The following is a 25,155-nucleotide window of genomic DNA, read 5'->3' as shown; positions in this document are numbered from 1 at the left end:
TTTCACCTTTGTTTAAAATCCATCTACTCACAGGATGCCAAACTACTTCATGCTTTTTATCCAACTCCAATAAAATATGAGTTCTTCTTTGCTCAGATGTAGGAAACCTTCACCCAAAATCAGAGACTCCAAATTATCCATAATAAATCGCTCAGCAATGGTTTTTAGCTCTGTGCGATCATGAAGTCTTGCCAACCTGGCCACTAAAGGGCAAGGTTGCACTGACAGATTATTTTCCATGAAATTAAAGCATATACTGTACTTGATAATACATCAAGCTGCATAAACTGGGAAGCATACAAAGTATTTTCAACAGATTCCATGGATGGATTTGCTTCACCAGTATACATGAAATCTGCACACTGCCTACAGCATCAGCACAGATGTCTTTCATAATGACATTCCGAGCCTCAACCATATTACTTGAAAACATGCCTTCGAAGTACTTTGATACTGCGGCAAGCCGGTCTCGATGACTTTGTCACCAACTTCGATTGTGAAGTTACAAATGCAGTTGGATTGTTTTAGTTCATTGAATGATGAAAGTGCATCCAATGAGTGGGTAATCTTTGCGGATTTTTTCAAAATCAGCCATATTTTGAATCTTGAAAGATACTCAAAGATGGCAACGCTTTAATATGAATATAAATGACAGCAAGATGATGATGTACCTAGATTCTGTAATATTTTGAGTAAATGTTATTAAGGAGTGCCCTATAACAATTTTCAAATGAGTTGTTTATTATTAATCTACTACTTTCATCTTGTTTTTTTTAACTGAAATAAGATAATAATCAAACAAAATAATTACCAGGGTACAACTCTTCGAGAGTAAACATTCAAAACCATTACAATGAAGTTAGTACCATCCTTTTCATCACCCAAGTTTGCTCAAGGCAAAGATGAAAGCAAACATGAATTGTTGAACAATTATAAGCGACCTGCAGTTGAAACGAGAACTGAACCAATTCAAGTCGAGTATTGGAGAGTATGGTATATCATAGAATCAACATCGGCAAGTACCAGTTCTGCAGAATCCTTGCAGTGAAATTATCAAAGAATGGAGAGACAAAAGCCATGGAGTCTGCATCTGTGGTAAATCACCGTGTACCTTTGAGATAGATTCTCAAGAGTAACAGAAAGCTTCCCAAAGAAAGCGGTTTAGTTGTAAAAAGTTGCAAAATTTGTAAAGTTATAGGACACATTGATGGCTCAATTAAGCTACATTCAGTTTGATTATTATTTATCGTCCTTGATCGGTAAGTATGTTGATAGGTGTGGAACTTTCCCCGAGCATCGACTTCCTTGTATATTTCGTGACATCGGCCAATCAGCAAGATGCAAAAAGTGACGTAACAATGCTCCCTTTTCGCATCCGCTCAGACACTTTTCTCACTCAGACAGATTTTCAAGCTTAGTCGTAAACATTACCTCGTTTGCGCGTTTTTGAACTCTATTCGTTAGTTTTCTGTTGTGTTTCGGAAACTTAAATATAAATCAGATAATTCAATGATCACTCTGTCTTCTTAGGAGTTTTAATTTAATTGCAGTAATAAAAATTAGTGTAGAAATAGCTGTGATAGACTAGACTAAAATTCTTTATCGGTACTTTTAAGAAACAGATTGTTGTATGCGATGAATCATATTGATGATTTGAAACACATAACCCATTTTACAAGCGCCAACACGCAAAAGCACTCATAAAATAGCCCCCAAAATTTTGCAATGGTAAAGTATAGGAAAAATTTTTAGGGGGTTAAGGTCGGGGAAAGGTTCATTTGTCTGTCTGTTAGTCACTTTCGTATGTTAAGCGATATCTCACGAAAGCGAGGTTGAATCTGCTCCAAATTTTGCATGTACAATGTCAAATTTTTAAAATCTGTCACACCCGGAAATCAAGCGGTTTATACAATACACGTCAGTCGCCAGTTTTATGTGCCATGTCAAACCTCCTCCATGAGTAAGGCTGTTAAATACCACTTATACATAAAGGGCCATTCTTGGAAAGACAGACTGTAATCTTCATATTACAAATTGAATAATACCGAAATGGCTTAAACCAGCATTTCCAGAGTTAGCACATTAACAAACGAGAATATCGGTCAGAGACCGAAGACTTGTTGATCGAAAGTTAGGGGGATCCCCAATACAGCACTCTTACTCCATAGTGACACCTTGTGTCCCTCCACTAATTAATTAATAACTCGACATAATTATACGACATAATTCATCCAAAATCAATAGGCTCCTGGTACGACGTACGATATGATGAATGTACATGCAAAATTTGGAGCAGATTCAATCTCGCTTTCGTGAGATATCGCGTGCATCTAACAGACAGACAAACAAACAGACAGAAATACCTATCAACATACTTACCGATTAAAATCGATAAGTAATAAGCCAATATATCCACAAGAACTGTGATCATAGAATATTAGCTTTTTTTCTCAATTTTAACTTTTTCCATATAGTACGTGCCTAGTGTTTATTTTCTTTACACACGTATCGGCATTTATTGCTTTGCTTTATGTTGTCTATATGCACTTGTTATGTTGCATTACATATGTGTTTGATGTAATAGGTTTTTGAGTATTCCAAATTCCTAAATAATAAGATTGATACTCTTGACACATTCTAATTTTTCAACTTCAATACTCCACTGCAGAGAAGGCCTATTACTTATCGATCTTGATCGGTAAGTATGTTGATAGGTATTTTTCTGTCTGTCTGTTAGATGCACGCGATATCTCACGAAAGCGAGGTTAAATCTGCTCCAAATTTTGTATATGCATTCATCATATCTCGGACCAGAAGCCTATAGATTTTGGATGAATTATGTCGTATAATTAGCGAGTTATTAAATAATTATTTATGTGACACGCGGTGTCACTATAGAGCAGTGATTCTCAAACTAGAGTTTGAGAGCCGCATGCGGCTCTCAGCAACCTTCCCTGCGACACTTGGAAAATTTTTTAGACATGACTGTAATCATTGGCTTGCTTTCGTAGATTTTCAGTTTTTGGCGCATTTCCGAATATTATGTATAAATCAAATCACTCGATGATTATTTTATTTTCTAGAGCAGGGGTCACCAACGCGTTGCCCGCGGGCACCAAGTCGCCCGCGAAGACCATATGAGTCGCCCGCAGGTCTGTTCCAAACTAAGCTTAATAACGGCTCTTATAAGTAAGCTACATCAATTAAATTTTGTCCTGCTATTTTAGTATAAATCACACTTATATGGGAACTAGAAATGGCACTATATTTATTATTGTAACCATCAACTTTATTTTTATTTGACCTCAGTAATGTGACGGGTCAATTAACACTCTTCCAATTATGACATCACACTGAGATCACTTTCCACGAACCCGCGCTTTTTCTTGTCCGTTGGTTAGCGGAGCAGTAATAATACAATTATTGATTCCAAAGAAAAATCCATTATTTTCACGATGAATGGGAGGTGGATATATTTATACCACCATGAAAACAGCCTGCGTGTGTCTCATTAGTGGGGCGATTTTAGCGACGGCAAAGCGGAAAGATATTTCACATCTTGTCACGTAATCTTCCGCGCTAACTACCCACTGGTCAGCACAGTACGGACAGAAAAAGCTTGCGATTCAAATCATACAGTAATCCTATTTTACGAGACCATCGTTTGTTTCAACCTATCCTTTCGAATCAACATTTTTGACATAAACTCAGGATAGGAGGAGATTTACATATTTCTCCCGGGGGAGAAGATAGCCGTTAGGACGGATCAATCATATGACAACCTCGGCTTCTCGCCGGTTACCATTCGATGTCGGGTATAGTTAGTTATTTGTTTCCGGAAGCCTGATGGCGAAGGAAGCCTTAACCGACCAGCGGTTACGTGAACCACACTACGGCGGCGAGGAGTCCAGCAATCCTTTCGCACATAACTATCCCCGCATGGGATTCTAACCTGCGAACCTAAGGCTTAACACGATTGTCCATAGCGCCGCGACTCACTCCACCTGGAACAAACATGGAATACGCCTCACTGATGAAAATCTGCAAGGCTCGCTCAGAGTTACAGTGTCAAGTTACTCGTCGGAGTATAATACTCTGCAACATTTGATAGTACAACTGTTAAGTTCATTTTGTCTTAGACTTGTGCAGAATGTTGAAAATCAATTTAAAAACACTCAGTTTTGAAATACAAGTGTTATTGATAAAAATTTATTTGCAACGTTGTGATAATCGTTTGATTTCCTGAAGAATCCTAAAGTTTATTAGTGTCTATACTCGAGCAACTGATTTTTTTAGAAGTGTAAATTGAACTGGTAGCCCGCAGCTTAATCTGTACCCCAAAAGTAGCCCTTGGCTTCGAAAAGGTTGGTGACCCCTGTTCTAGAGCATTCTAATTTTGTTCCAGTAATCGAAAAATAGTCTCGAAATATCTGGCGATCATCTCAAGCAGCTACTGCACCTTGCATCCTCCACGATTACGAGCCGCTTTGACAAACCTATTAGGAATCAAAGCCAAATTAAATATCTGTTAGGTTAGGGTGGGCGAAATCGATTTTTTTTTTCGAATCGAATAATTTGAATATTTTTAATACCGAATAGTCGAATATTGAATATTTTTTTATACATAACATACATAACATGGATACGCGAGATGTCAATAAAGACGTAACAAGTGAAATTGGCGCTCCCGTAGTATGTGCAACAAGATGGCGGACACCTAAACATAGTATGTGTACTAGGTAAGTTTTAGGCATAATTTTCCTTATTTTAGTTCAAATACGAGTTCGGGGACTAACCAAGTGACTCCCGTAGTATTTGTACCTGGAATTATGGCCTAACCTGGTACACATACTATGTTCCGGTGTCCGCCATCTTGTTGCACATACTACGGGAGTACCGTGAAATTATGAGCGCTCACAATTTTTCAGTCTGGAGGATTTTCAAGGTAAACATAAGCTTGCTTCAGTCTTGTTTCCGATATTTAGCAATGAGTTGAATATCTTCATGGTAGTTTTACCTTCCGAGAATGCTTTTTCTTGGTCTGAGATTCAAAACTGTGAGAACATGTTATTTGGGCGCTTCGGAAGTATTCTTACCAAGATGACGCACAACCTGAACAACCCCACCCTGGTACACATACCATGTTCAGATTGTGCGCCATCTTGGTATGAATACTTCGAGGGCACCGGATTTTGAAGCATGGTGGTAAACATAAGCTCGCTTCAGTTGTGTATACAAAATTTAGCAATCAATTAAATATCTTCATGATAGTTTTATCTTTCGAGAATGCTTTTTCTAGGTCTGAGATTCAAAATTGAAAGAACATGTTTTCTGTTGTATCGAACTCAGCTTCAAATCAGTCATTAAAGATTGATCAGGCTCTCAATATCGTCGCGGACTCCCTGTGCAGTCATCACGGACTCCAGTTTGGAAAACCCTGGTCTACTTTTACGCATGCGGATTTTTACCAAATACCCGTAAACAAAACTTCAAAATTACTAGGGTCCGGTCTTTACAGTAATTATACTCGACATCTTCAAACGCGCAATTTCCTGGTGTTACCGTTCTTTTCATATATAGACAGCTGCAAATTACGAGATAACCTTTAAATATGAACAAATCAAATTATAAATTTTTTTTAAATATCCAAAGTAGGGCCAATGATCCCAAATAAAGAATCACATGCAGTCCGAATCAAATACTCGGAAGGTCCGGATTCGGACCGCGGTCCGCCAGTTAATTAGCCCTGGTCTAAAGTAGTCTAAAATTTCGCTGATATCACAATCTTACAAGAACGGGTTTGCGAAAATCAACTGAATCCCTACAGCATGCCTACAGCAAAACGTTTGGATCTGGGAGCTAAGTGTGAGACTTGAATTAATCCAGGTCAACACTAAAATTATTTCAGGGCGGACTGCCATACAGTGTTACATTTTCTTTTTTACTAAAACAATTTTCAACGTATTTTCTCATGAAAAGCAATTTTGCGGCAATCTCAACACTACCTTGCCCTTTGAGTAAGCGATTCACTGAAAACCCGACGATTTTTGTTTACTATCAATCCCTTTCCCCAAACGAACCAACTGAGATCGACGAGATTGAGTGCTTGTATGAACTCGATAACTTACAGCGAAGCAAGTCTGTGAAGAACTTCTTCAAGCTGTTGTTGGATATCAGTAGATGCTTGTACCAATGCCTTGTTTGGAGCGAAAAGTGCATGTAAGCGTCGTATTGAAAAAAAATGCCCTTTCCCCACCAAAAAAAAAATGGGGTTGGTTAAAATGGCTTGGCTACGCACTTTGGCGAGTTCACGTCTATACCTTTCACGAAGAGTCACTAAATGTGCCTTTACTTGCAATTAACACACTATACAAAGGCAGATGCTGACTCCGGTCGCTATATCATAGACTCCGAACACATCCAAGAAAGCCATATCTTCAACATAGATCTTTGTTCATTAATTAAGCAAGAAGGCAGATTTTCAAATCGAAATTTTTAAAAAATGAGGGATCGGGTATCTTACAATTTAAAACTGTAATATAATAAATATACAACGTCCAAAACTGTGTGAATAATGTGATAGCCAGAGTAGGATAGAATTTTTATACCGGGGGAGAGGAAAGTCGATAACACGTCATAATCACGTGACAAACCACGGTCTCTCGTCCGGTATAAGAATCGTTTGATTTGAATGCAACGGAAGAGTACCAAAAACATTCAAAACTATTTTCAGAAAACCCATTTCAATTGTATTGTATCAAAATTAGAGGATGAATGTGTACTTTTTGGACTTATAACAAGAGTATTGAAAATAATTGAGCCATTATAAAGTATTTCCAGCAGCTTCAAAACCTCCACACTATACAGAACTAAATGTAATGCTCAGTGTGGTTATGAAACGGAATAGGAACATATATATATCAAAGCATGATTCGGTATTGGTTAAAGAAAAGCAAAATTTCACTTTTGTAAACAAACTGTAACAAAAATTTATACGGATATAAAAGAAAGTAAAATACACCAACATTTAAACGTAATTCAGTTTAGGTCTATATTTGATATTTCGTACACGGTATTTCAAGAACCATAAGGCAGATAGGGGTGTTTAATTTATACATAAGGCCCATCGGGCTATAAGAGGCAACGGTTTCTACGAAGTTAAAGACGGTGGTTTGTTTATGAAACAATAGTACCGGTACTGGTTTTGCATGTAGGTAATAACGATCGATTTTTGAGGAAAAAATAGGATTTGAAAGGTGTCTTATGGTCCTTAAAATACGGTATTCATTCAATTCCGAGAAAGTCAATACGTAGAAATGTTAGTGATATTTCCTTTTACAGGATTAATTCGGGTATTCACAGATTGCGTAGTTGGAAGCAGTGCAAGCAGCGCTGTATGCATGGCCATTAACGACGTTAAGTGAGGCACACTGGTCGTAGTCAGCTTGTTTCGGTTCCATTCGGCTCCAGATGGTAAATACTGCCTTAGACATATCTTTTGGATGAGTCCACTTGTCTGGATGGCCAGCGTTTGTTGAACCGATCCATGGTAGCCCGGCTGGGTCACTGTGGGAATAAAAATATGAACTATAAAAGTGAGGAAATTTAGTAATAAGTTTGAAGTAAAAGTTAAAGTAAAGACAGTTTTGAAAGTTATACTATGAATACACATTACGCAGATGATTGGACAAAGCCAACACAAAAAATACATGGAGGCATTGTGAATAAATATACAAAGGTTAGTATTCGTACAAACGACCTGAATGTAATAGACAGAATTATCATATTTATCCGAGAAGAGAAGAAAGTACATACATTGGCTTAATCACATAGCAAACAATAACTATCGTTTGGTTACCATGCGTTTATACAGCGACGGACGACACGTTGAAGAAAGATTTTTGTTGATAAATAAGTTTGGTCTTATTCATTTTCGTTGATTAGTTCGATGATTTATGAGACATATACACGTATACAAGGACTTTAGCAGGTAAAGAAACTGTGATTACGACGTGTTATCGATTTTTTTCTCAACTTGAACATGTTTGAAGGCTCAGAGTCAAGGTTAAATCTAAATAGTCTATTAAAGCCTCGCTTTGTTTCAATAAAATAAAATCCTTACGTGAAAGCGATTCCCACAAGTCCCTTCAACCAATAAGTGACCTGAACCCATCTTTCCACTCCGGTCATTTCAATGAGATCTCCGCCCATCTGTTGACAGAACCGTCTGTAGTTGTTGAACGATTTTCTTCCAGAGTCCCTTCCGTGGAAGACAATGCAACTGTCAGTCAATCGTAGCTGCCTGTACTGCGACGCAGGGCATCGTTGGACTCCTGTTGAGCATGCCGGCTTTATGCATGTTCGGCTTTGAACATCTTCGCAATTCGGCTTGCTAAGGTCGCTACAGAATCGTCTTCTCATATTCAGACCGCGTCCACACGTCTTGGTGCATGGTGACCAATCGCTCCATTGTCCGTACGCCATCCCTATGACCTTAGTCATATCTGAATAACAACGTTGCCAGTTTTTATTAGTTGTTTTAGGATAATGCTTTGTGGCTAGAGTGTTGGGCTTATTTATAATGGCATCGCAGGTTTTCTATATGACGTATACATTCACGCTACGAATATGCTATGTACAATCAGCCCGTGGTATCTAATGTTATAAATCTCAGATTCAAACCTCATGACCTCACACACGATGTAATAAATAAGGTGAACAACCCCAGTTCGCAAAGCTTGCGGTGCTTCAAAACATAGTAGCAAAGTATAGTACGGAGTACGGTGAAGACGCAAACATGCGGTATAAGATGAACTATAAAATCTATTCTGAGTATCCACACTTTGTGTAATCGCCTTCCACCAAACACTTTTCTTAGAGTGTTAAACTGCTCAAGTCTGTTTACTGACATTTCTGTCTTAAAGAATGGACCTATATACAGCTTTCATGGACCTTTCCCCCGAGTTTCGACTTCCTTGTTTACTTCGTGACATTGGCCAATCAGCAAATTGCAAAAAGGGACGTAACAATGCTCCCTCCCTCAGACAGATTTTCAAGCGTGGTCGTAAACAATACCTCGTTTTCGCATTTTTGAATTCTATTCGTTAGTTTTCAGTTGTGTTTTGGAAACTTAAATGTAAATCAGATAATTCTACGGTCATCCTGTCTTCCTGGGAGTTTTAATTTAATTGCAGTAATAAAAATTAGTGTAGAAATACCTGTGATAGACTAGGCTAAAATTCTTTAACGGTACTTTTAAAAAACAGATTGTTGTATGCGATGAATCATAATGATGGTTTGAAACACATACCCCATTTCACGGGCGCCAACTCGCAAAAGCACTCTTAAAATAGCCCCAAAAACTTTGCAATGGTAAAGTATAGGAGGAGTTTTTCTGGGGTCAAATGTTGGGGAAAGGTTCATTAGTTTCAGTGGTCACTTGCAAATATTTTGTCAGTACTTCAGTTGAAGTTTTGGGTCCCTCTTGTGTACCATAAAGTATACTGGATGATATAACTTACCAGTAGGTTGTGGGCATGGGTTATCGAGACAGGATCTGGTTTGGACTTGTTCGCAGTTAGTTGTTGTTGCTTTTCTCACACATTGCCTTGTTCTTCTTGTGACTCCCATTCCACATGTGGCGCTACATTCTTCCCATATACCCCATTCTAGCCATTCAGGAGTTTCTGGTACAATAACTGTCAAAAATGTTCGGAATTAGTTTGATTATATTATTACTATATATATAGTTAATGGAAAATTATGCTTTTGTATTCTATGGAGAAATTGCAAATTTGGATAATAGAAAAATCGTATTATTTCGATTGCAAAATGGTATAAATATATTTGTAGGCTAATTCCACAATAATTTGACGATTTACCATCAATTTACACAAATACAGTAAATAAGCGTCCACATACAATTGAATTTGGTTTGAAGGATTTGCAAAAACTATGTAAAATAAACAGGGGATGAAACTTGTGGCCACGTTTTTCAAGCCTTAAACATAATGTATTATCGTGCAATGATAATGCATCAAATTTGCATGTTTTGATGAATAATGATTTTATTATTGTTGCCGCTAGGTGTCAGCCGTGGACAACAAGGAAAATTTAAAATGCATTGATCGAATGAAGAACATTCGTATTAATGACGTAACAAAACAGTGCAATGATGCGTATAGATTAACCTTGTCTAAGATGTACATGGATGACATTGATTCGTGATTGGATGATCAATATCAGCAAAGAAAAGAAAAATCATTATAAGAGAAATCGATTCAGACAAGTTAAACATAGAAGTAGAAGAAAAAGAAGTCATGTCGGGCAAAAATGTTACCGTGCTGAAAATAAAGTGATTTGGGTTTCCAACTCAACTATGCCACATTTTACTGTGGTTTTATTACTTGGTCTGCGTTCCTTGCAAGACTGTGCGTTACACGGTCGACTGTCTATATCGGTACAATCTGGCAAGTTATCCCGACATGCTCGAGCCCGGTAAGATTTTCCGCCATCGCAACTTGCAGTACAGGCAGACCAGTCTGTCCAAGGGCCCCACACTCTGGTTGCAGGCACGACTAAGTGAAATATGTGTTAGTTACTACCTTACTAGTTAGGCGATTGGTTAGATTTTTGACATGCATGATATATTTTGTTGTGTGGGCGACGGTAGTAAGCCCGTAATTGCTCCGTGGATAATCCTGACTGGATACGCAGGTTTAAATTCCATCGGAATAATTAGAGGTAATTCAATCTAGGTTACCAGCTACGTCCATGTATCTGGAAGGATAAATCTACTTGGACTTATTGACCAGACGATTGATTAAGCCAATTTGTCGCCTTTTCTCTTCGCATCATAGTGCCCATTGCCCAGGAAGGAGATAGCATGTGGGTACTTATTTTGAATGAATTTTTATGACACAGTGAGACACGAGTTGGTAACTTTCCATACTTAATGACAACGGCATAATGTATCACAATCGCTAGTTAGCATAAGGGTTTGGCGCTATACTATACCAACCAAAGATTCTTTTTCCTGGCGATTCCGCGGCGCAAGTTCTTGTGCCCTATTTATTCCAATGGAGTGGCGTGACGTTTTTTTGAGCAAAGACTCATAAAAGACATCATTCGACGTTCCGGCCCTAACTAATATGAATTGCATTTCACCCCTACCAGTCATGCACAAACTAAAATCGTTTAGATTTGGTTAATATGCTACCCTGTTAGTTTGATTAGTTTATTATTATAGGTCAGTAAGTGATGTTACGGACCATGCCAGATATGAACGTTAATTCATTACTTCGTTCGTCATCTTGGCAGGGTTGTATATTACACATCCGACTTTCTACATAAGTGCATTCTGGCAACCCATCTCTACAGGCACGAGCTCGGTATGCCGTCCCTCCATTACACCGTGCTGTACAGGCTGACCAACCGGTCCAAGCTCCCCATACCCTCTCCACTGGAAATGGGTAAAGTTTGATTAACATAGGAGCTATTTACTCTCACTAAAAGCATATTTACTACATTCAAGCATTAGTTTTCTCGGCCTAGTAATATTTTCAGGGATCAAATGAATTCGATTTATTATGACATAATAGTATTCAAAAGCTTTTTGGCGTCACAAATACACCTAACAGCATATTTGTTACTAGCCATTTGTAAAACGCAGTAAAGGAAATATTCAGAACACTCTATAAAAAGCCTTAATCACCTGACGACGCCACTAGAACCAAGCAGTTCAGTACCATTCAATAGCATAGTTACGATTAAGCCACCATATAATATAATAATAAACCTGTGCCGTTTGCAGTAAAACTTTTGTTCCCACTCTTAATTTTGGACGAAATCAATATTTTGGCTTTATACTAATGCACCAATCACCATTCAGACTAGTCGAGACCTTTACTGCTTCTTCTTTTTGAGAGAATACACTACGCGCACCAACCAAGCTTTCCTATATTTGTTTTCGCCCCTCATCTTCTAGCAGAGAAGCTATTACTTCTCTGGTATCCCCAGTTTACTTCTTTCGTTTTTGCTCGTTTTTACACCCTCGATTTAACCAATGCTCTATACAACCATTTATTGTCTCACTTAGAAGATAATTGATTGGGTATTTCATATTTATATTAACTTAACGACATTGCCTACTTCTGTACCATTTAGCCCATTCCGAACACGAAACAACGTCGCACTTCTTCATTGGGAATTTACAGAATTTATTCTGACCGGTTGCCCATCATTAATTTTTGCTGGGGAAAGAGCCGAATGATACCAAAGTAAACCAGATTCGTATATAAGATAAGAAAAACGATTGGAACGCGGTGGTACGGAGTTTTTGGGACAGTATCCATTTTTCAGGCAAATAAAAAAATAAATGTAATTGCCTAATCAACTGTTTAGCAGTTTAAAAAGTTAGAAAAAATGTAATATTATTAAACAAACAATAAAACAACAATTTTGCTTTTTATTCATACCTTTTGGTGGTGTCGGACAAGGCTGTTCATTGCAGATAACGCTTTCGGATTCCTCGCACTCAAAGTCATCTGGGAACATCATCATGTACTCAGGGGCGCACGTTCTTGATCTGACGGAAACTCCGCCTCCACAATCCCTGGTGCATGGATCCCAGGATGACCATGGTACCCATTTTGCAATGGCGGCTGCAGTAGTTGGGGGCGCCATTGTTGTTGAAGGTTCTGTGGTAGAATAAATATTAATGTAACAAGATATCGGTGCTAAAATATATTGGTTTCCACCGATACTTTAAACACTGTTTGTTAAGTACTACAGTACTAGCAACGGAATATTTCATCGCAGAGCGTGGTGACACAATTTTCGTAATATAGTTAAATGTGGAATAAATCAACGTACCCAAGGCGTCTCAAAACTATCTAACATCTTGTAGTTGATAATAGAAGTAATTTTAATTTTTCTAACAACAACAAGTTTCAAATTCTCAATCCAAGAAGTAAAAGAATATTCAGTAATAGCAAAATGGAAATGACGCATTTCTTCGTAGGACCATAACCGAGAAAGTTTTAATATTAATTAAGCGAGCGCCATACTGCTATGCAAAGATGTGAGTTCTCCGTTTCGTCGAAAAACATTGCAATAATGATGCATCATGTAAATGTAAATAAAATGATCTTCGCTGTAAATTGGTCTCTTCTTCGAACAAACAATGTCTTTTACGTTCTCACATTTCACAAATCACGATTAGCGGATAGTTGCAGTAAGAAGTCTGCACTGTGCAGTTAATAAATGCCACCACTGTTTTGCAGCGGCGAGTCACAAGAATTCCCGGACTGTCTTTTGCTCGCGTTAGGTATTATATTACTATGCTTAAAACAGTTTACACACTGTTCAAATGGGACAGCCCTTCCATCTATTTACTAATTTTCTGTACATATATGGAGGGTATACAGGATTCAAACACATTTCATTTGGTTAAGATTGGGATAAGATTTAAAGAATTTGATCAGTACTCGGAATTAAATTGAATTCCTGTCACACAAATTTTTATATCGCGATGACACCGACATGTTTTATGAGGCAATCTTCGCAATCACTGTGAACAAGTGGTCCCGAAGCCAGAGATCTTTTGAGCGGAATCGGAATCTTTCGGCGTAGACAGAGATCTCGAGGGCTTGTGGTTTCGATAATAAACGGATTGTACAACGCTTGATATCTTGAATTATGGATACCGAGATCAATAAAAAATCGGAAAGCTTACCGCCCATATTAGTCCCAATATGTACAAGTTTCAGTTTTGCCCCAACTATAGATCAATGTCTCCTGGACTTTTATCACAAAAAGTTTAATTTCTAATTGCAAAGATGTCGTAATATGAGTTTTACTCCGAAAATCACATTATTCTCGGCGTAATAGCATGTACGTCACTCTTGCCTTATTTGGCTAAAATTGCCTCAATTTAGCAAGCATTGAAAGGAGAGTAATAAGCTAAACTTATTGCCCGGCCACAATTATCTCGATATCTAATCCTTGCAAAGCATTATGAAATTGCTTAAGCTGGCAAAATTATCATATCAAATATAGATCATAGCCTAAGGCACAGGATGCCAGGGTACGGCCTGCGTCAACCTTATGACACTATATACGCTAATTGATGACATGGATTTATAAACGCAATAATGTGGCGAAAGCTTGGTTTTATTTCTATTTAAATATTTCCGTGATATTTTAGGCCACGAAGCTGGAATATTTAAATTCTTAGTTTCACTCATTTTTTCAATAAATAAATCGATTTGTATATTCCAATATTTTCAATCAGCTCAGTGGTTTTTCACTACATTTACGCTAGCCTGGTAAACCACAAAGACGGATTAAAATAATGGTAGTTTTGGGCTGGGAAAGAAGTGATTCGTACGAAGTGAAGCGTTAAAGGGAATTAACAGCGACTGACTATTTATAGATTTACCAAATGCAACATCTCAAGATTCCACCAATAAGTAAGAAATCACATGAATTTAACGAGAGGAAAATATAGACGCGTAAGCATTCTAAGCATGCACACAAGTACCTCATCGTCAAAAAACGCAATCTTAAAACAAACGTCCCGTTATTGTTCAAATAAGGAATATGATATATCTAAATTACCAATCGAATGGCTTCTACCATAGAAGACTATTGATTGGGGTGCAACTAGATTAGAACTAGAAAGAGATGAATCACAATCGCTATTTGAATGGACTTTGTACTAGGCTACTGGCTTCCGCATGTAGTCGGATGACGGTGGATGGGGATGGATATATGGGCCCCAATCATCATTTGAATGGTCTCTTTTGTAGATTTTTGGGCTGGATCCATAGATAGGCTGGTTTGAATTTTCACTAAGGATTGTATTATGTTATATTACGACACAGAATAACAGTCGAAATCATTTCGTGTCAAAATATGAAAAATGATACTCGAAAGTGAAATCGGAGTAAATATTTAGGTAGAAATATGATATTGTTAAAAACATCAGGGCTTGGAAACAAGGCTGTAAACATATATTGTCATATCCATATTTATTGAATTTTATCATAACATTGACGTGCATATCCCTTAACTTAGCTGTTGGAATTGAGAGTTTTAATCGAGGTTATACGTAATCTACGAAAGATTCAACCACATCTGTATTAGGCCAAATTACTGTTACTTTCATTATTTAGCGTTGTCTTATACCAGTCATGCTCAATATGATATACTTAAGCAAAGTGCTTTACTTGTATCATAATAACAAAGAGTTCTTTAAATTTTATAGAGCGCTGAAGGCTTCACGATATTAGCAAAAAAAATAAATTTTCCCCACCTTTGATGAAAATTATAAAAATGAGTGTAAACGAGGTGTATGTGTTTATGGAAAATGTATACGATAAGGTGAAATAATGTTTTGTATTTCATTCAAATGTGCTTTAAACTAAGCCTGAAATTACATCGAATTATATTGCGATAGACAAGTTCATTCAAATGGAGGTTTTCGGGCCATATATCCATCCCCATGGCAATCCCATTTCGAATTGATTTAAATTTTGCATTCTGGTATAAATAAGATTTTTACAAAGATAAATGTGGATGATACAAGACAAAACGTTTCATTTCGTAAAAATTCTCAAACTGATCGGATAGCCGTGAAACAGGGATTCAGGAATTCTTATGTATGAGAAACGGAAATCCATATTGGTATTAAGCTAATCTGAAACTATCGTTTTCTAATCAGGAATGTATAATTGTAAGTCTGCGTTATCTGATTAATAAGTTCACTACAAGATATGGGCGTACCTGTCGCTGTCTTGCGCGCTAGGGACGGTATGTAACCTTGTATTTATTTATTTGTGACGTATCATAAATTATTCGAAAAATCTCTCGTGACGGGAATTGATAAACAAAGCGTGCCAGATCACCGTGATAGTTTTGTTTATTTGAAGTTCGCTTTCTATTTTTGTCGACCGTAAATTAAACATTAGCAAATACCGTAATGTGCTTGAAAGGTGTTTAAAACATATTTTATGTTATGACAATGCGAAATGCTTGTTTCAAAAGTATATTCGGCTGCAGTGCAGACTCGGTGGCACACCAGAAGTGTGTGTACCAATATGGAGGTAACTAATTTTGTTCGCCTACTTTACAAGGGTACGGGGTATATTCACTTGGCTAACACAGACAGTCCCCGAACTCGTAATGGAACTAAAATAAGGAAAATCGGAATAAAATTATGGCCTAACCCTAATCTGGTAAACATGCTACGGGAGTACCGTCTCGGTTTAGTAAGTGCTTTCCACGTTCGACAAAAATCTTGCGTTTTTTTATGACGATAACATAATTTTTATTGATGGATAGAGGCATTCGACAAACGAAATTTCAAAAGACTGAGAAATACTTAATCTATCCGCGAATAGTTTAATTTATTCAAAGTAATAAGACAACTTTGAAGCTCAATTTTCTCTAATTTTAAAATCAGGATATCCTGATCATCATCAAACCTAATTGCGCTTAATTTTGTCTTAGATATACAGTAATTTTAGGAGCTTCTTTGAAACGACCATTCTGTGAATTTCGTAATTTTAGAATTTTAGTAGTGTTCTAAAGACATACATATGATACAAACCGCATCCATTTTTCTATATACTGAAAAGGACACAGATGTGTTATATAGGGCAGAGCTACCTTTTTGGCTTTGAACATAATCGCTTTTAACGCTTTGCTTTGCGTGGTATTTTCCAACATAATTTGTTTCTGCGATATAAATTTTTTTCGAAGTAAATTCTCATTAAAATGTTAAAATATCAAAAAATAAATGTGAATTAATTTTCCTAAACTGCCATGATACCATATCACCACCCAAACAACATAGAAATATAGTTCATTCGGTGATATTATTATAAAAAAATCAACTTACCTAGGCATGGTTGTCTGTTACATGTTCTGCTCTCTGATTGTTCGCATTCTCTGGGGTCATCGGTCATATATTCCACTTTACAGGCACGAGAACGGACAGACAAACCCCCTCCGCAACGTTTGGTACATCTCTCCCATCTTGACCATTTGCCCCAACGGTCTTCAAATTTAGCCGGCACTGAAATTAAGATAAAGTTGTCGTTGCGTTGTAAACATTTCGAATATCCTGATAATGCTCCGCCACTAATTTTCGGGTCAGTTATGGTCGTTTATGTTCATCTGTTTGTTAGGTTACGATAAGTTGGAGGAATACCCTAACCAAATTTTTTCCAACCTAATCTAAGATAAATAGAATCAAGGAAAACGGATTAGAAATTAGTCGCGGAGAAATGACAGTACAGTACCATACTTTGTTTCAGAATCTTTACCCATAATAAGAGTTCGAAATAGCAAAAGGGTAGCGATATCAAATCGTAACCGAATTATCATCGCAGACAAATTCGCTTTGGGGACTAAGTCGTTCCAGCCAGTTCGTGCCAACCGCTTCATTGCATACCATACCTAGTTTTTAGGTAATACCAGTAATTATTAATCCTTCAAAAGAAGATTTCACGTAATATTAACTAATATATGCCAAACTAAATACCATCATCATTGCCCTTATCATTTTCCATTAGTTAAAGATAAAACATAACACGAGGAAATAGAAACCGTATGATTATCCCGGATTTGACATTTTTACGTGAGAAAACCATAATTATAGTTAATAGCTGATTAGGAGGAAGGCGGTATATAACGCGTAATTAACGTACTAATTCGATAGTTAGAAGATATTTTTCGTTCTGTGTTCAAAGAACTTAGCTTCGACAATTGATGCCCCAAGCTAGGTCACGTGTCAAAATTCCGATAATCTTCTAAAATCAATTTAAATTTGATATTTCGTTTCTAATTTTATCGTACTGAGGTATAATTAAGGTCAACTAATATATGGATTAGGTTTAATCTGTTGTCGCTTGGGCTGTGATCTTATTACTGCTAGAAATATTGTAAATTTCAAGACAATTTACCGGTAAGTGTTGTGAACCGTCGCGAGGATAGTTTAATCTACGTTATAGTCATGATTCTTACTTTAATTAATAATATCATTGGCGATATTTCTTTGATCTATTTATCAAAACACTTTTAAACGTCGAAACTATTTAATAAGGATTTCCCGGAAGCGTCGATCGTTCATATATCAAACCCCCTTTCTTATTCATTATGTATGGCGAAAAGGACTTTGCTCAATATTTAACCATACGAATATATGAATTGCGCAACTTCAAGACAACACATTCCAGTATGTTATGCGCTGTGATATCTTGGCTAAATTTACATATCGAATACTTTTTTATTTTTACTCGAATATTCATTCATAATTGCCCCAGCCAGAATTTCTTTTTGCGTTCCAACTAATTCAACTAATTCGGTTCCAATTCATTCGGAAATAATGTTACAATACTTAAGTTCTTTCTTTTTTATAGAATATTAGCGTAAGGTAATAAATACATGGCTTAAACAACCAGAATTTGAAGTGACTAATTTTGTATTACTATGAATATTACGGGGTTTAGAGTCGAGTAATACGAGTTCAATGTTTTGAAACATATAGGGCGCTCCTAAAGTACGTGCAACGAGATGACGGACACCTGAACATAGTATGTGTACCAGGTTAAGGTCAGGCCATAATTTTATTCCAATTTTCCTTATTTTAGTTGTATTACGAGTTTGGGGACTAGCCAAGTGACTCCGGTAGTATTTGTACCTGAAATTATGGCCTAACCCTAACCTGATACACATATACGTTCCGGTGTCCGCCATCTTGTTGCACATACTACGGGTGTACCACATATAGCTGCTAATCTTCATTTAACACTATGAATGCTCAATGGTATGGACAAAAGGAATGAATGAACGATACCTATCTCGCTTAGTCTCAAATGACAATAACAAATAAAATTTTACTTACATAGTGTTCCCTCTAATCCGCCGTTCGCCATTTTCTGTAACATCGTCATAATGGAAGAATCGATGGATGGTGACATACCGTTGATATTTTGTACGATACCTAGATGTAATAGTCATAAACAATTTTAAAGTCTGTAATTGTTATAACTAAATATAATCGTGCTAATATATAGAAGCTAGTGTCTCATTTATGTGAATTTTTTTTACAAGTTACAATGAAGGTTTTGAGCCAGTAACGTTCAACTTCACAACTTACGTTTCGAAGATAACATTATTATCATTTTTTAAACAAACGATATTGATGCCTATTGCATCAGCACGTCCAGAATAGGATTAGTAGTTGTCTTTTTTACTGCTGGGTGAGATTGAATGACCTTGTTTTAAAAAATAAGATTTGTATAGAAGACTTGTATAAAAAATAAGATATAGAACAAAATCGTCTTACCTCCGAAAACCTTGGAGATTTCTTCCTTGATAAGATCTTGCATTGTTTCCTTCATATGCTACAAAATGAGGCAAAGATATTTTTTAGACTCAATATTGATTAGCTATCAATATTCCTCTAACAAAGCAATTTGTAAAAAGTTTCGATTGACGGCCGGCCCTAGTGGTTAGCGTATTGGATTCCAATATATTAATGTCTCAAAATTTCGAATTCAAATACTATGTCCACCATCTAACAATAGCTATTTATCAGGGAACTAGTTTGAATCAACATGATGAAGCGTTCCATATAAATGTCACTTGAACCCGACAAAAATACTTAATAACACTCGAGGTGTAATAATTGAAATACGTTGTTAAGTCTGTAATATTTTTAGCATTTTCCTTCAAAATACGTTCGAAACTTTATCAAACTAAGAATTGATATCTCGACCATATGCTCTCTCCAAATTGTGTGAGCACTTTGGAGCGCTAGCATGGCAGACTTTGACAGAATAGAAAATGACGTTTTCAAAAGATGTTTATGGGTTATTGTTGAGCGGAGGGAGAAGACTCTACGTCAGTTAGAACAATCGTACAGAAATTTCAGAACTATTTGTAAAAATAGAAACTAACCTCCATGTTGCATGAGCTGCATTCTTTCTTGTCATGGTCAGGTTTTGCCATCATGCCTGTTGACATTGAAGTCGACTGTTGTTTCATCATTCCCATTGAACTATGATCTTTTGAACTCTGACCCAACATGGGAATATCCATTTTCTTTGCGTACATTTGAATATCTTTGTCAGACATTGGATAGCACACCATTTTCATGCCGTCGTCATGGTGGTCATCATCATCGTCGTCATGATGATCATCGTCGTCGTCATGGTGATCATCATCGTCGTCATCATGGTGATCATCATCGTCGTCGTCATGGTGATCATCGTCGTCGTCATGGTGATCATCGTCGTCGTCATGATGATCATCATCAAAGTCCAATCCGAACATACTTAGATCTACATCTCCAACAGCTTCCATCAGCATTCTCAAAGTTGCTTCATCTGCGCTCACGATAAACTGCATCGCTTTCATCACTGAATCCAATATGTTTTCTTCAGTAACCTTGCCTTCAACTCCTATGAATGAAGAAAAATGATCAAAAAGAACTGAAATATATTGAGGTATGGTTAAATTTTAGGAGAAAGTTTCATTTTAGCGTAAATCGGTGTAATTTAATGGTATTTTTGCATACAAAAACAACTTACAGTTAAAAAGAGAAAGCTCGAAATGCAAGGATCAAACATTGCAATATTGGGATCAATTTAACAAAAACAATAAAATTTATGAGCTGATTTGACTAATTGCCATTGGAGGTATCTTTTTCTTTTGGGTTTCTAAACTATATAAAAGATCACAATGAACGCCAAAGAGTGAATTTTTGTTGCTGAACTACAGCCTTAAATTTTTACTCACCAGCCATTTTCATTATTTTTTCGAATGCTTCCATAATTTCTTCTTTCTCGTCATGGTCATCCTCGTCATCATCATGATCGTCATCGTGATCTTCATCATCGTGGTCGTCATCGTGGTCATCATCATGGTCGTCATCATGATCGTCATCGTGGTCCTCGTCATGGTCGTCATCATGATCGTGGTCGTCATCATCATGATCGTGGTCGTCATCATGATCGTCGTCATGGTCATGGTCGTCATCATGGTCATGATCATCGCCATGGTGATCATCATCGTCGTCGTCATGATCATGGTTATCATCGTGGTCATCCTCAACGTTTAGGGGTTGCTTTATTTGAATCAAGCCTAGAAGGAATTCTGCATTGAGTTGATCAGGCTGGAGCTCCCCGCTTTGTAAAATAGAGATTAATGTGCCAATATCGACATTTTCAATCATCGACTTAACTTGTGGATCATCTAGAAGTTTTATTATTGGACCAATATCAAGTTGCTCAACAAGAAATTTCATTGATGGATCTTGAATCATCGCAATCAATGATTTCGTGTCGAGACCAAGAGCTCCAATGTCAAATCCACCGAGATTTAGACTTGGTGGTACACTCGTTTCCTCTTTCATTGGAAGTCCTTTATCTGAAACACCTGTCATTTCCATCACTTCAGGTACTTCGTTTTCATGTGATTCCTTTCCCGGCTTCCCTGATTCTTCATATTCTTCCTTTTCCAACATTTCTGTTGTTGTGCTCATTCCGTTTTCTGTTTTCATTCCTTGAATCATACCGATTATAAATTCCTTGTTTAGCTGTCCAGCATCTCCTGCTGCACTTCTTAGGAAAATCATCAATTCCTCAGGTTCCATTTTTTCCACCATAGAGAGTATTTCCGGGTCATCCATCATTGTTAAAACTGATCTAATACCAAGTTGTTCTACAACTGCCGACATTTCCTGACCTCTGAACTGGGCAATCAATTCTTTTGATGACAATCCAAGAGTTGAAACATCAAAGTTCATAAGGTCAATATTTTCCATAGACATTGTTTTCGGCATTTCAATCATTTCATGACCATCCTCTTTTTCTGACATTTCGGGCAATTTCATCGTGTCTGTTACTTCTGGTGTTGGTATTTCTGGTTCTCTTAATCCTGTCATCATCTCCATACCGTCAGTTATCATGCCCTCGCCCATCCCATGTGTGGTACTCCCACCCTCCATAATTGTCATACCGTCTGTTGACATGCCCCCACCCATTTCATGAGTGGAACTACCATCTTTTGTTAAAGACATTTCTGATTCAATTGCCATTTCTGGTTTCTTCACGCCTTGCTCCTTTTCTGGCATTTTCATCGTGTCTGTTATTTCAGGGGTTGTAATTTCTAGTTCTCCCATACCTTCAGTTATCATGCCTTTTCCCATTCCATGTGAGATACTTCCACCTTCCACCATTGTCATACCGTCTGTCGACGTGCCTCCACCCATTTCGTGTGTAGAACTTTCATTTTTTGTCGATGACATTTCTGATTCAATTACAACCTCTGGTTTCTTCATGCCTTGAATTAAACTTGTAAGACCTTTGGCATCCATTTCCCCAGAGCTAAGTTCTGGGTTCTGCAAAAGTACCATTAGTTTGTCCATGTTCATGGTTTCAAGCATAGCTGTAATCTCAGGGTCGTCGAGGAAACCTATGATTGGTTCAAGCCCCATAGTTTTTACCATAAAATACATAGATGGATCTTTGAACATTTCAATCAAGCCCTTCGCGTCCAACCCAAGTTGTGATATATCGAACCCACCAAAAAATCCACCAAGTCCACTCATATCCGGTGTCATTGGTTCATCGTTCATAGGTCGCGGCATATGACTTCCGGGTTCAGAGTGATCATTATTAGAATCCGTCACCGTGATTGAAACTCCTGGCACTTCCGCGCCTTTGCCAATCATATTTTCAACGATATCAAGTAATTCAAGTCCAAGATCAGTATCTTCATGTTCTTCTTCTTTTTTCGATTCAGGCTTTTTCATATCTTTCTTTCCCTTCGGTTTCATTTCTTTCTTTCCCTTCACCATTTTTTGCAGCATTCCAGAAACTTCTCTCAATGTTTTCATGTTTATTCCTGGCTTTCCTTCAGTCTCCATCATAACAACACCGAGAAGTCGAGAAGCTTGATCAAATAATTTATTAGATAATTCTTTTTCATCTTTCTTTTTCTTTCCCGACATTTTTCTTCTTTTTCCGCCTTTTCTGGACTTTGATTTTTTTTCCATATAGCACATCATTGGTCGACCTCGTTCACCGTCCCGCATCATCCGTTTTCCTTCCGCCATCATTTCCTTGCCTTTTCCCATTGGCATTGGCATCATTGTTTTATCATCGTGGTCATCATCGTCATAGGTATCACCTCTAGCTAACTGTTCCGTTAAACAAACGATCAGAACTATCCCAAGAAGCGCCTTCAAGGCCATCTTACAGGGTGGAATTATAGACTAAATGAATATTAAAAAAGAAATCGTGAAAAAGGACATACAAAAAATGAATATAGCCCAAAAAAAAATGGCGTTAGACGGATCCGGGAACAAAATACGGCGCTCCAGAAGTGCGTGTACCAATATGGAGGTAACTAATTTTGTTCGCCAATTTCACATCAAGTTGTGTAAAGGGACTGAAACTTATGTGCAGGGAGTATATTCACTTGACTAACACAGAGAGTCCCCGAACTTGTATTAGAACTAAAATTAGGAAAATCGGAGTAGAATTATGGCCTAACCCTAACACACACTACGGAGTACGCAAAATACTGCTATTGAAAAAAGTCCCCAACATGCGACCTACGATACCTGGAAGCCTGCATTTCGACAATAAATTCTATATTCTTTATAACATTAATATACAAGCCGAGATTAAATGACGTGAATAACTGTCACCATAGCGCCAGCCATTGATATGCACATACGCCCAACGCTCTAACCTTGAAGCCAATGCGTCCATATTATCCAGCATCTTTATTTGGGTTTAATATCGCGGCTATAACTACTAACGCCCATTGGCGACCTCGTTTCTTCCCGAAAGAATACACTTCCAGTTTATTTAGGTCAACGAATCAGAACTAAATCTACGTAAGTTAAGTTAACGTGAAAGCGTTATATAAAACTAAACAGCTCATTTTTGTCTCCATATACCTTATATATACTTCCAACTGTGACTACCAGAAAAGTAATAAAATTGAAATTATAAAGGTAAAAATTCTGTATATACTTTTTATATACTTCCAATTTATCCATGAGTTGTATAGGGTGTCCATATTGTCTGATTAATTACTGATTAAAAAACAATAAACCTGATTGAGATATACTGAAAGCTGACTTCATAACAATTCAATTGTATAGGTAAAACCCTATATATAGGTTTAATATACTTCAACAATGACTACCGGAAAAGTTACTGTACAAACACATCACTTATTAGATTTCAGTCAAGAAGCATACCAGACCAACGGTGAACAGACCATCCCTAGTTACTCTATAATGGTTAATACTTTCATCACACTGCTTCACCAACGTAAAACTATTCAAGTGCAACAGGCTGCGTGACTTTTATATAGATTTCCAATAGCACGCTCTTTCGAAAATCATACGTCCGGTGAACGGCGACCCTCTATTAGCAATTAAATGACCTCTAATATGACTTTACCAAAGCCCTGGAGCAAGATTTAATAGAACGGAGATGACACGCGACAATCGTTGACAAAATAAATAACATAAACCGATTAGAATCTGGCTTAGCTGGATAATATCCAACGATATAGTTTGTCCATTATTTTAATAGGCTCTGTTTACCTTGGACACGATGTCAATCAAAAATGACTTATGTTCATACCGCTATTATGACCTTCATTGAAAATCTATGACTTCGAATCTGGCAGACGTGGTGATCACGGACTGATATAAATCTCAAAATCTGCATTGCCAACATGACTAGGCGCCCCATTATCAAGTCAATCTTTCGTGTTGTTCTTATTCAATTGCCCTTGCCGATATTCAAGACAAAAACATTTACTCAACACAATTTGTGATGGAACACGATAGATATCGCGGCGTCTCACGAATATATTTGTCTGAAAATTTTATAATTCGTAAACGACAATAGTTCAAGTTTTGGAAACATCCAATTAAAAATAAGAAATTCTGAACTAAACAATTTTATCAGCGCGTACAATGAGGAAATCAGGCGGCTCAGCCTCATTAATGAGAAAGCCTTATACTCGAATTACCACTTTTACCATGAATCCCATTCCATAGACTTATTATTCGATAAACGTTTTCATGCGAATGTGTTGCTTTCCTGTGGCAAGTGT

At 37.3% G+C, this 25,155-nt stretch overlaps 1 protein-coding gene across 3 annotated transcripts; it reads right to left on the bottom strand.

Annotated features, from left to right (window-relative positions):
* Positions 1 to 6,436: 6,436 nt before the first annotated feature.
* Positions 6,437 to 23,290, bottom strand: LOC120338799 (uncharacterized). 3 transcript variants are annotated; one of them, XM_078115896.1, is made up of 11 exons: positions 20,933 to 23,290; positions 20,809 to 20,872; positions 19,969 to 20,471; positions 19,355 to 19,412; positions 18,911 to 19,009; positions 16,904 to 17,080; positions 12,477 to 12,698; positions 11,300 to 11,461; positions 9,522 to 9,698; positions 8,123 to 8,504; positions 6,437 to 7,566 (listed from the first exon to the last, which is right to left on the bottom strand). In XM_078115896.1, the coding sequence occupies exons 1-11, from the start codon at positions 23,264 to 23,266 to the stop codon at positions 7,344 to 7,346; spliced, it is 4,401 nt and encodes a 1,466-aa protein (XP_077972022.1). In that variant the 5' UTR covers positions 23,267 to 23,290; the 3' UTR covers positions 6,437 to 7,343. The 3 variants fall into 3 exon arrangements, with proteins under 3 accessions (XP_077972022.1, XP_077972021.1, XP_077972023.1); XM_078115895.1 differs by having other exon boundaries at positions 20,809 to 23,290; XM_078115897.1 differs by lacking the exon at positions 11,300 to 11,461 and having other exon boundaries at positions 20,809 to 23,290.
* Positions 23,291 to 25,155: the final 1,865 nt, after the last annotated feature.

The sequence above is a fragment of the Styela clava genome, chromosome 9 (assembly GCF_964204865.1).
Source record: "Styela clava chromosome 9, kaStyClav1.hap1.2, whole genome shotgun sequence".
Lineage (NCBI taxonomy): Eukaryota > Metazoa > Chordata > Ascidiacea > Stolidobranchia > Styelidae > Styela > Styela clava.
The sequence above is the reverse complement of the archived record's forward strand: the minus strand, read 5'-3'. Positions and strand labels throughout refer to the sequence as shown.